Source organism: Pelmatolapia mariae, linkage group LG10_11, assembly GCF_036321145.2.
Source record: "Pelmatolapia mariae isolate MD_Pm_ZW linkage group LG10_11, Pm_UMD_F_2, whole genome shotgun sequence".
NCBI lineage: Eukaryota > Metazoa > Chordata > Actinopteri > Cichliformes > Cichlidae > Pelmatolapia > Pelmatolapia mariae.
The window spans coordinates 19,016,646-19,030,303 of NC_086236.1; the positions used below are offsets into that span (position 1 = coordinate 19,016,646).

Here is a 13,658-nt window from a genome sequence, read left to right on the forward strand (position 1 = left end):
TCAAGGCTATAGATTTTTTCCCCTGGTGTGAGTAATATTATAAATTCATTCAGTCACTGTCCCTTCTATCAAGTTTATTTCCATACTCAAAACGTATGATTGCGTGCCCTGACCTCACTTGCCAGAGCTGTCTGTCTCCTGGTCATCACATCAGGCTCATGTGGAACTCATCATACTGCTTTGAGGATGACACTGTGCTGCGCTAATCTGTTCCTGCTGCTGTGCTTGAGGGCATCAGGGTCATCCATTCGCCCAGCAGTGAAGAGTTAAACAAGTGGAATGGCACTGTCCTCAATGTGTCACCACAAGTATTGATGACATATGAATCCACCAGATCTGATGGAGAGGCTGACTGCACTGTTACCCGTGTTAAGGATGAATGGGTTTAGCCTGCAACCTCCATTTACTGTTACTGCACTGTGCACAAAGTGAATTATAGCTTAGAGTCCATAAGTGGCACTCAGCAGAGACACTACTAAAGGATATTGGTTCAATCAATAGTGCACCGTATTTGCAAATGAAAGGCTTCAATTATATAGCTTGGCTCCAGCTGCATGAAAATGCTAATTTTAATACCCTAAAAGCCAACAGCATATTTGTACTTGCACACGAATAACTTCAGACAAAGAAAAAACAATCATTACATTTTTAAATTTGTCGTTTGACTACGACGCATGCCTCACACAAGTCTGTGTGTGCTGACTGGACTTCCCATGCCGACCCACCGCTGTGTGTACACTTAGAGCACCACCAAGTATTGTGCTGAGATCAAAGACAGATTCTGGGATGTCACGCTGGGGATAGGCAGAGGGGAAAATGAGGGAAAATCTTTGTTTGCACGCATGCCTCGGCAAAGTAGGTTAGGAGATGAAGAGAGAAAGTCAAAGACGGCAAGAGGTGTGAGAAATGGAGAGGCGCATAAAACCCAGTGGAAGGCACAAACGTTGTTTGTGAAGCCGTGTTTTCCCCGTGCTCAGTCTGCGGATTTGATGTTTTGCCACAGTGCCGCCTCGCCACGGACAGCGCCGGTTGCGTCGTAGTTCAGAGCATGGCAAGGACAACACAAACGGTCAGGGAAGGCAATTTGTTCACGCGTGTTCCCAGAACAACAAATTAAATGAGAAGGATTCCGCCGGCGGTGCGATGATTTGACATTTTTTTTTAAATATATATATATATCTGAAGAAATAGCCTTCTTCTTTCCCGCGTGGGCACATGCAGGAGGAGACTTAGAGATGCCAGCCAGCAACCCGGGGACACTTGACGAGGATGGAGATTTAAAATATGAATGGACTGGACTTTATCTGGAGGACTATTTTCTGAACGACGAATAATTTGCATTCATTGCCAGAGAGGAGGAGTGGCACCGCCGCGTGTCCGAGCTGCCCGTGGCACGTGGATGGATGACTTTTGTGCGAAGATAAGAAAGAGCCGAGAGTACGTGTAACTTTATGTGCCACACGTGATTCCCAAATAATAGCCCGGCAATTCATTCCCATCGCCTTTAAGTGGCAGACTCTCGTTGGGCTCTCGTGGAACTCGAAAGGGTGCGCTTAATGTTTCGTTTAGGACACGCCGGTACCGACGGTACCTGCGGGACATAAATTTACAGCGGCGATTCAAAAGCAGCTCGGGCTGTGGGCCAGTGATGCCGGACACATTAACACTTGTAAAGAACCGGACAGAGCCACGGCTGGGGCAGCTAGATCGCACCCTGGCCACAGAGGGGACCGCCCGCCCCGCCTGGGTCATTGCAATCCTGGCCAGTGTTTTGATCTTCACCACGGTGGTAGACGTGCTGGGGAACCTGCTGGTGATCATCTCGGTGTTCAGGAACCGCAAGCTGAGGAACGCGGGTAGGAGCTTTTCCCCCAATTCCGATAGTCTGAATGGACACAAAGGTCGCACAAAGTCAAACCACATGATCAGTGATCACAGAACTAACAATACTTCGCCATTTACCCAGATGGAAAAGATACAACTTACTGTAGTCTAGTGAGAGTTTGCATAATGATGTAGGTTACGTAGGCAATGCTGAGTGTGACATCTGCTCGGGGGTGAGCACTGGTTATATAAAATCTTGTTTTTGTTTCACCCCGCACGTTTCTTAATCTCGGGCTACTTCTGCGCATTTCTTTAACCCATTGACCTCAGAGCGCACTTAGCCTTTCCGTGCCACTGTCATCAGAGCAACAACAAAAGAAATTACTCTAGTAAACAGTGCATTTTATATGCTTTACCTTAAAAAATATATATAAAAATAAGTGACTAAACTGAACTCACATTAGGTACTGTCCAATTTAAACTGATTCCTACTTTTGGATTTTTAACTTGATTTCAAATTAAACACCTTCGTAAAGCTTAGTTAATACATTGATGCTGATTAAAAGCTGCCAGGCACATGGACAGGATGCTTACAGTAGGTGCAGATGGGCACAGAAATGATATAGGCACAGATTTCACCTGTGCTTCAAGTTAGGGAATAGTATGTTCAAGTAAATGTCGTGTAAGATGAATTAAGCTGCCACTGGAGCTCTTATTGATAGCTTGCACTGTTAAAGCTACTCAGTCTGGCATCCCACTTTTCCCACACTTACACGCTCTACTAGTAAAGTTCACTGGCACTCTGAGTCACACTTACTATGAAAGGGCTGGCTAATAAGCAGAGGAGTCCCTCTGAAAGGCTTGCTATAATGGTGTTGATGAACTTATTTTGTAATAAATTACCATGTAGGCGCCTCTGCATGCAGGACAAAAGTACTCTTGGACCTCTAATTCAGCCAATAATAAATGAAATGAATAACTACAAATTTTTAGTGACTCATTCAAACTTTTAATGCGACTGGGTTTCTCCCTAATTCCCCCTATTTATTACAAGCTTGAGACGCTTCTTTTGTGAACTGAAAACTAATATTTTATTCTAATGGAAATTTAAAAAAAAATGCTTAAGAACGAGACTGAGATTAAAAACTTGCCAAGATGGATATTTTATGCAGTGAAGTCTGCCACACAGTGCTGACTGGCTATTTTGTGCTTTATCAGGCAACAATTAGGGCAGGAAATATGCATTTATTTGCATAATCTGTAAATCAGCAACTATTTTTCAGCCAGTAGGAAGCAACCAGGACTCATTTTCCCCCTTATTAGTCAATAGGAAAAATACCCTTAGGATTTATCAAAGCAACTACAAACTTTCATTGAAGCACATAATGAAGTTGCCCTCATATCCACTCGTGGATATGAGAGCTTTTCATGGAGATGTGTCTTATTCCATTTGGGTGTATTCTCTTTCACTCAGATGTACACAGTGATCACTGGAGCATTTGAATGCAACCCTGTCTTCAGGTTCAATTTTTTTAAATGGAGGTTTAGGTTAGGTTCATTGGATTCATAGTGCTAAATTTCATCAAGGTTATGTATTTATTGAAGCTGTCAAGAAGCAGAATTCAGAAAATTAAGAAGTAACAAGTCGGGTGCCAGCATGCATGATTTCTTTTAGCAAAACATGACCTATAGATATCCTCATAATCATTATCTTATTAAACTTTACACACAGTGACAGCAGCATTCAGAGGATTTAAATAATCAAAAAGAAGGCTTCCCACTTGTTGAGAGAATAAAACAGAGATTATAGCCTATTAAAGAAAAGGTTGGCTGCCGCTGTAACCACAGAAAACGTTGGATATCTTCATCTCTGCTGTTTTCCCACAGTGACTCAGGCATTACTTTGATGGAACCTTTTTGAATATAAAGCATGATCAGTCTTTGGTGTACACTTAGGAGGAAATCTGCAGTGAGTGCATGCAGTCAAGTGCCCCCAGTGAGAATAAAACATTAACTGTCATTTGTCCAGTGGAAATCTCTCACATAGGCTTTTAAATGGCTTGGATCTTCTGGAAAAGGGGGATTAGGAGGCATGATCCCACCAAATGGTTTAATAGTCAAATTTTAATTGTATAAAATGCACATCTAAAATTCCAACAACAACAACTGCTTGTACAAGGACAGTCGGCACATCTTGTGATTAATCACATGCCAGCAATTTCCCCATGTACACCCACTAGCATAAGACAATATATCAAACGCTTGATTAAAAATTGCTTAATTTCTATTCAAGATATTCTTGGATGGTAGGGGTTAGTCTTCCCATATATTTTTGTTTTCTTCTTCTTTTTGGCCACTCACATGGTGCATATTTCTGCCTTAAAGCTGATCTCTCTCAACTGAGACAGCCCACTCAGCAGTTCAAAAACCACACTGAACCCACGATGGTGAACTCGAAGGATGGCTCCTGTAGATTGAAATAACCCACTCGACAGTTTAGATGGGAAAACACCTGACCTAACAGTGGTATATTCACAGTCACAGCAGGAGCAGGAGGGTAGCACACGATTGCTCACTATTGTTGTCATGGCTTTGCATAAGTCTCCCCTGTGGCAGTGAACAAAGTATACTGACAGCTGAGAGTAATTTTTCATAAGATGCTTGGTTCGTGATTGACGACTAGCTCTCACCAACCCACGTATATGATGTATGCATCCCCATAGAAAATTGAATAGTAGAGACTCATTATTCTTTGGCTGAAAAGGCATCAAGATATCGGCTATTCATACAAATCAGAACTTGGAAGCACATTGTTCATGCAACCAGTCCGTGTGTGGAATGCGAAGTGATTGCACATTAACTTCTTTCCTGTCAATTATCTCTGTGTCTTGTCTGTTCAGGCACCTCCATGTTAAACTTTCTCCCTCTCATCACTGGCTATTGTGTATGGACAAGCAGGTGCCACAGGTACACAATCACAAGCCAGTAAAACGAAAGTTTTTATTCATACGAAATCACTTGTTCAGGAAAATACAGTTAACTAGAAATGCAACTGTAATATTGTGCAGTTTTGTAGGAATGTGTGTGTTCGCACGGAAAAGCGCCTGCTGTACTTGTGTGGGGCAGAGGCTTTTGTCGCCTGAGATTTGTCTTTGAAGGCACTTAGGTGTTGCAAGCCTTCAAAGAGTGTTAGACAGGATCACACATTACAGAGACTCTCTTCAAAGAGACTTTATTTACATCATATCTCCTCCTGCTTCTCTCATTCCCTCTCTTGCTACGTTCTAAAACTCACTGCTTGCACAAAAATAATGCTTAAGTATTCCTTAGTTAATACTTGGAGGAAGAAAACACCCTTTACCCAGTGAAATTTTACACAATTTGCTTTCAGTCTACCTCTAAACATTGAAGCGAACTGTGAAAACCAGTCGTAATCTGCCTAAATCTGTGTTTTTTTCTGAATTTGTGCTCGTGTGAACTTATGTCAGTGTCCATTTAAAAGTGTGCACATGTAAGTACAGTCCAAATCAATGTATGAATGAGGTGCTCTTATTTTGCAGCTGTATCCAGGTTAGATTAAAACCTCTGTACCCAGGGTAGACAGGTATCCCACTATAAACTAATGGCTGCTGTGGAAATCTGAAATGAATGTAGGTGAACACAGGCAGGTTACCTTTAAGAGTTTTATTTACCTTTGCACAGCGGTCAAGTAAGAGTACAGACAGCATGACAGCAGTCTAGATGCTTTTTGAAAAAGCAGAATTATAAACAGTAAATCAGATGCTGAAAGGAAAGTTGTCTGCTTTGGTCACAGCATACTCATAACTCATACATCAACATGTGTTACATATGAAAGAATGAACTAATACGGAGCCTTCTATTCTGTAAGTACAGCTTTACACAGAAACTTAGCTGAATCTATAAACTCTCCATTACACTGAAACAATGGAAAAATTGTGTCAGGCTCATAAATGTTGCAATTTGATTCCACATATTTACTGTATCGCTGAATTAGTAGCTCATATAATAATGGCTTTAAAAATAATAAATGCATCAGCAAAGTGTGAGGATGTTTTGTCCATGTGTGACATGCATGCAATTACATTTTTCAGTGGCACTGTGGTATACGGGTTTGTATACCTAAATACTGAATAAATTAAGATGGAATATCAGTCCTGAAAAAATTAGAGATTTTCCAACATCACATCATGGTTGCCTCTGCCAATGGTTGGACAGCTCCTGAGATCCACAGTCACCTAAGGTGACTTATCAGGGAGCCAGATACCAGAAGCCAGAACAGCCATGCTACCAGAAGGTGCTGAGGCTGTCCACTAAAAATGCTGTCACACACAATTTGCTGCTTACACAACCCTGAATCAAAAAAATTCATGGGCAGGTGCTTCGGACTGTGGAAACTGGTATTTTGTCGACACTGTGTGAAGTCAACCTCTATACTCAGTGCCCAAGAAGAAAGCCATTGTTTACAAAATGGCACAAAGGGCACATAAAAGGAAGCCTGATGAATATTGGCAACACACTTTTGGCAATATGAAACCAAAATGAATTGTGCAGGATTTTTGGCATGGGTCTGGCCAGGACTACCACAGTGACTGCATAATGCTGATGGTGAAACAGGGAAGTTTGGGTGTGCTGCTAAGGGATGCATGAATGCAAAGGCTACATGTGCAATTACATTTATGAATGGCACTGTGGTTTACAAGTTTGTATACCTGAATACTGAATGAATGAAGATGAACTACAAATCCTGAAAAAAGAAATGATTTTCCAACATTACAATGATTTCAAACACTGTACCACACATGAAAAAAGTGAAAACTGTGAGCTGGCCAAGTATGTCTCCTGATTTTAATGTATTATAAGAGCTGAAAAATATTATGTGCGGAAAACAATCTACAGATTTATGCAAGGTTGATATTATCCGTGGCCAGGAAGAATTGAATTTTTACTGAAATAAAAACCTAGATGTAAATAATATTAAGGAAATAAAAGGATGAAAGCTTGGGAACAAATTGAGCAGTGCAGTCTAGTGCCTCCCATCTGGGCCAGAAATGTCAGCGAGAACACTGCTGTTCCAACTGCATATAGAGTACTTCACCACTATGTTGTTGGGAATCTGGACTCCCAAGCTGAACTCATCAAGCTTGAAGTTCCAAGAATGCCAGTCTGAACTTGGCATACACCATATTGAGAATGGCCTTGGGTCTTTTGTTCCCCTCCCCTCTTAATGGTGCTAAAGCATTCAAACCACCTCTCGATATACTCTATGCCTTTCTGTTTGTCTGTGTTGGATCTACTCTTATTCTTAATTATACTACTTCTCTGTGATAGCTTTGGTGTAGTTGGCTGTTTTTACAATGATAAGACATGAAAAAATGATTATTAAGGAATGACTTTAACAGAGAGGAGAGAGAGAGAAATCTCAAGCCTGTAAATTTACAATAACTCTTGTGAGATACTTTTGAAAGCTCAGACACTTCTTAGGACAGTTTGATTGCAAAGGCAAACGTCTTCCTGACATTGGAGCTGACCGGTTTTTGTGGCCATGATTAGGGACTTGGCTACAAATGGGTACGCAGATGCTCTATGTAGTGGTTATGAGTTGTCTGAGAAGTTTGCAAATAGGTCCGCATGAGTGATGTAGGAAATGAGATGAGAGACAGAGAGAGGACTTCTGTTAAGCTGCTAATGGACAACCTCAGCTTTTTAGTTTATTGGACAGTTCCCAAGTCTACACTCCGCATCTTTACATTTTTAGGCATTCAGCTGACACTTTAATCCAGAGTGTCTCCAACTGAATAAGTATGGGGGATTTCTTTGTCTTGTGCAAAGACATTTTGACAGGACATACAGCTGTTGGCAGACTATTGCAGACAGTCTCTCTGAATACTAACGCTGTCCTGCTGTCCTGTCTATACTGATAATTGTTACCAGATGAGCATTTAATGTCAATCTGAGCAATAGGCTATTAACAGCTATGACATATGGTGATTTTAAGAGAACTGAGACTGACATCCCTCCTTTTTGTACAAAGAAGAACGTAAAAGAGTTCCATTATGCATTCACAAGTGATTTGTTTGATAAATGCTGAGAATTAAGCCAAGATATATGAACACACAGTGACGCATTCAGTTATTTTCAAAATATATCATCCAACTTAGAATAGATATGAAAATGTAATATAACCATTTTTGAATTGCCATTATAACTGCAGGCACACACACACACACACACACACACACACACACACACACACACACACTTGCTTGCCCCTTCATTATAATCCTTATTTCCTGCTTCATTTGTTTCTTAACCATAACCTACTGCTTCCACACTTATGTTAGCAGACTTTTATGAAGAACACTATGTACATTCTTACTTGTGTAGAGTGGAAACTTGGACATGGTAGAGGTCTCACCTCACACACAGCAAGCTTTTTGGTAATGAACTGAAATGTTTGCCATTTTGACCTTGTGATGCCTCTGATCACATATAATAACTAACTCAGCTATTAAGGCTAAGGTAACAATGTATATTGTCACCCATATACATAGATGGGTAACACTTTCTGTTACAGCCCAGCAATGATGTGCTATTAGTGGGGTAATAAGGTGGAAACAAGAAGGTAATAACATGGAAATAAGTTATAACAAAAATGGTTTTAATAGAATAATATTACATAGAAGATTGTTTAATTGAGTGATACAGGGTCAGAACCTGGAGAACGTAATGTTGAAACAAATGTATGTTCATTTAATAAAGCAATAAAGAGGGATGTCAGTTTGAATTTATGTATGTAATAAAGTTGTAATATCAAAGTAATAATTGATGATTAAAAAAATTGTATTGTGTTACCACATTATAATGTTGAAATTAATACTGCATTTTGTCCCCAGTATCCTTTCAATTTGAGCATAACAGTTTAAATATTATAATTAATGCTGTGGCTTATTACCATGAAGCTTGTTACCTGGAAGACCTGTGGTAGAAAACTAACATTGTAAATGTACAGTTTCCCTCTAAAAGTAATCAGGGTACATAATATAAGTGTTACTGAGTGATAAATTGAATTTAAGCATCTGTGAATGTATATATGGTTAATTTTCTGCTAATTACATAAACAATTCTTCCTTCCTCCAGCTTAAAAGATTTAGTTAGCCACAAAATGCTCACCATGTTAAACTAGACTTACTATTACTTCGTCATTATTTGGTTATTATATATATTGGTATTTAAGTGGTAATAACGTACCATTTCCCTATTATTACAATATTGCTTCCACTACTACCACATCATTACCAAGCTGTAATATAAAGTGCAACAATAATATCAAAGCCCAATGGTTAAGTTTACACTCTGCCAGGGAAATAGCAAACGTACATATAAAAGTATGCAGTTTAACTTCTATCTAAAATTTTAGCTACGTAAAATTTCCCTTACTCTGGTCTGGCATCTCCTCTCTCGTTAGATTATATAGAGTTTAATATTCCATTCATTGCTTTAAAAAAATACAGTAGTTAGGCCCTTCTTTTCCAACAAGACCCAGTAGGCATCTTTAGATCCTTGGTTCATTTTCGTTCCTCTCATAATTTATGCATCCAACCAAGGTTTTTTGCCATGGGGGCACTTGGGTGTTTGATTTTAATTCATTAAAATCAAAACAGGAGATAAGCAAGCTGAACAGGTTGTCAGTTCAGTCAGATTTTGTTTAATCCTGAAAAGCTTTCTCAGCTTTCTGGAGTACAGATTTAAAAGAAAAAAGAAAAAAGAAAGTTCTGAAAAGGCAGACAGATGAAGGTAGATTCATAGCATTCTCCCAACCACCCTAATGGAACCTGTACAACAGAGGAGATGGTGAAAAACAGGCAGAGAGGTAGCAATAACAGAGCAAATGAAAATGGGCCAATGTTAAACTGTAGCTCAAAAAGATTAAGGGAAGATTTTAGATGCAAAGCCCTGTTGCTAGTTTTATTTGAAATAATTTGTTTATTTTATATTAACTTATTTGGAAACATGCATCTTACATCCCATTGTGACATATCTTAGCCACTAAGTCTAGTTCCTCATGTAATTTCAAGTAGAATCCATAGGGGAGCTGAGTTACCACTAATCTATAATGCACAGAAAAAGAGTGCCCAATGGGGCTTCGGGGGATTTTCTGTATGTGTGCTGGGCTTTGGCATATAATTCTTTCATCATTTGGATTCTCTGTTTCTCTCTTTTTCTTTTTTTTTCTTCTTTTTTTTTTGTCCGACTCAGTGAGTATTTAGGCAGAAGTGAAGGTTGGACATGACTGCTGGGGATGTTTTCTGCAGCATTAAGTGCTCTAGGAATCTACTTCTGCCAGAGCTGTGCCTAGGCACTGTCCTGTCTCTTTTGGGTGAAGCATGAATTCCATAATTCCCTTGAACGCAGACAGCTGGATAAAGGAAACAGGAGGAGCTCAGACCAGCTAGATGGAGAGCAGCAAGCAGACAGAAAGCAAGAGAGAGAGATGCAAAAGGAAAGAGAACAAAAACAGAAAAATTATAAGGACACGGACTATGAAATACAGAAAGACAGCCCAGTGTTTATATAAGAGACAAACAGGACTGAAATCCCTTGCTATGGAAAGTAGGAGAGTGATGTTGTGTTTCAGAGGCGCAGCCAAGACAATGTAAGAACTACTGTCATGTGTCATCAGAATCACCCAGCTGTTATCAGTACTTTGGTGCTGAGATGGGGGATGATTCAGTAGTTTGCATGAACGCGCGCACGCGCACGCAGCAACTGACAGAACAATCTCCTTTAATCTCAATAACCATGAACATGATAGATTGACCCATTTAATCTGCAAAGCAAGTGATTGGTAATTTCATTGCTTTACTCCTTATCAAATCCTGTAGTGTCTGCCGTATCACTACCCTCCACCCCAGCCGTATCCATAATGCATGCATTGTGATAATTTGAAGTGCATTATGTAACAATTTCTCAAAACCTTCAGGCAGCAGTGGGTGAAGAGGTGGAAGAAGCAAGGGATTTGCTGCAAGGGAAGGAGGAGAAAGGAAGCGAAAAAGGAGGGAGGTGAAATAGAGAAGCCCTGAAAAATCAAGGGCAATCTAGGATGAGAAAATGAGAATAGGATAAAGGAGGGAGGTGTTACAGGGATGTGCAGAACTGTATTCATGCAAGCAACTTCAAAACAAGACAGGCAAAATGTTTGTTTGTGGCAGCAAAGGAGACAGTGGAGGGGGACTGACGCCTCTTTCTAATCCACACGTCGAAGCAGTCCTACAGAGAATAAGATAAAAATGGTCAGTGTACATAAAAGCTTAAAAGGCCAAGTGTGAAAAACACGATACTGTCTTTAAATGTGGCTGGGAAGCCTTTTGAGTCTTTGTTTGACAAAGCCAGCAGAGACATGCGAAAAGGTAGGTGGACAGAGAGGGGAGGTGGCATACAGCATGGGCCTGAGGCAGAATCAAGCCCAGACCGCTGCAGGACACACCAAGGCTTCTGTGTATCCTTGCACACTCATCCAGGAGAGCTTTTATCTAATATCAGATGAATACAAGAGTTTGTGTCCATATAAAAGTGGTAATTTTTTTAAATTAAAAAATAACTAAAATCCCTAATAGCACAACTTGTATCATAAAGAAATCATAGCAAAATGCACAAATTAAAATGTATAACATCTACCCGTTTCCAAAGCGGTAAACCCCGGTGCTGGTATTTATGATACAGAGTGCTTTGCTACAAACAAAATTTTAAAAAGAAAAGTGTTTTTTATTTAACCCGTTTTCTCTTCGTTAAACCCTGAAGTCATGTTTAATACAGTGCGGCGGTTCTGATATATCTTGTTAGAGGAGGCCATATAATCAGCCTCTTCCCGAAAGAAAGCACTGATTAAAGAGGTATGTGTAAAGAAAGCTGAAACTGTTTCTGATTGATTTCAAATACCGAGAATTGAATACTAAATCAAACCTCATTGATTTTAACTCATGCATAGTTTAGTCTTTTTCAAACTCTAGTTAAAGATTCTGAAGGTTCCAGAGTTATAATGTGAATACCTCATTTCATACATAAATTCATTTTTCGTCATGTTCACCTTTTTAAAGTTGTTCAACTTTCTCCTTTGTACTTTTCACATTTGCAGCTGAATGGACTCAAGAGCTTGAGCGAACAAGACATTTGTTCACTCAAGTAATTGTTGTTCTATTATGTCCACTTAAACAAGTTTTAAACATGTATTTGCCAGGGCACGTCAGGCTGCCCTCAGGCCTTTTGCATCTCACTTAAATCACATTACGGCTACAGTTAATTGAGCATCAAGGGTATTTTAAGCCATTATTTGAAACAACAACAAGCATCGCTTTTCATGTCCTCTAGTGTTTTTTTTCCCCCCTCCATTCCACAATTTATGATCAGAGTATGTTCGCAGCTCGGGTATGTCTTGGCAGCTGCTACAAGACAGTTTGAGTACTCAAATGCTGGGTATCCAAAATGCCAAGTTTTCTGATCAAACACAAAAGTGCCCAGAGAAATTAAAGCCCTTCAAAGGCTACAGTCGGTCAACTGGATGTAATCCTGTAAGTAATGATGTGAAGAGACAAAGGCAATATTTTACATAATGAAAGAGGCTGTGCTTAAAAGACTCTCTTTTGTGGTTTCATAATCAATAATGTCAATAGGCATTTCTCCCTGTGTGCAGTGCAGTGGTAATCCTGATTTTTATTTTCTCTGTGTTCACTGTTATAATGATAAGCTAAGACAGCTTTCTGATTTAATCATCTGCTTTGCTTTACAGTTCAATGTGCACTTCAAAGGTCAATCTGCTAGGACTAACCAGACTTAATGTCTGTCTGAGGGACTCAGGAGAAAAGCCACTAAGCCACAGAATCGCAGCAATATGTGGGTCCACTATGTAAATGTACTAAATCGCAGGTATAGTGTTGTACTTAGAATCTACTCTTCAGGAAGGTAAATGCTTTTTCCCCCACCGTAGCTTTGAGAGTTTGTGATACATATAAGTATAATCCTATATAACAGTCTAATTTGAAGATTTTTCACATCCCACTGCCTCCATTGTTGATTTCCAAACTCTACAATAAACTATTGCAAACGCCGCATGAATTTAGTGGAAGAGTGAAGTGTATTTGCTGTTAAACCTCACAGCACGGCAAGCCTGGCAGCATGTGCCACTAGACTGAGCACAGCAGCATTTTTAATGTGAAGGAATAGAGGGAGAAATGGACGAGGGTCGGTGTTGTGCATTTGAAATGCAGGGGGTAGGAGGTAAGAAGGGTTTGGTTTGCCTGAGGCAAAACGTCCACAAAGTGCATATTGAATGTGAATTGTCCTGATCTGAGTTCATCTCCACATTCAAACAAAAGCCTACCAGTGGATAGCAAAAACTATCTAATACACACATTATTTGTAGGCTTGTGACATGTGCTATGAGTTCTTCATATGCCATTCACTGTACAACTTAACAATAAGATTTTATCTGCCTTGAGCTGGATTAACAGTTTTGCAAAACAGTTGGCAGCTACACGTTTGATCCCCTAGCCTCTGACATGTTACATGTTCTGTTTTTGACTTCAGATATTTTTGTCTTTATAGAGGAGACTAATAGCCAGCAATACTTACTGAAACATTTCTCTGTCATGTCTGTGAATAAACAACAGTAGTAGTTCAAATGAAGCTCTTCAGATTTGGTTTCCTCTGGGACAGGAAAAGTTGCAACACGATTAATAAATAGAAACAAACAATATGTTGAATATTTTGAAAATTTTATATTTGAAGTGGCAGTCACATAGTAAACAGTAATAGTTACC

The 13,658-nt window shown here is 39.7% G+C and overlaps 1 protein-coding gene across 1 annotated transcript in view; it reads left to right on the forward strand.

Moving 5' to 3' along the window:
• Positions 1 to 672: 672 nt before the first annotated feature.
• Positions 673 to 13,658, forward strand: part of mtnr1bb (melatonin receptor 1Bb) — a 44,049-nt gene continuing 31,063 nt past the window's right edge. The window contains exon 1 of the mRNA XM_063485826.1: positions 673 to 1,856. Within this exon, the coding sequence (XP_063341896.1) occupies positions 1,649 to 1,856 (208 nt within the window). The 5' untranslated portion in view covers positions 673 to 1,648. The remainder of the gene's footprint in view (positions 1,857 to 13,658) is intronic.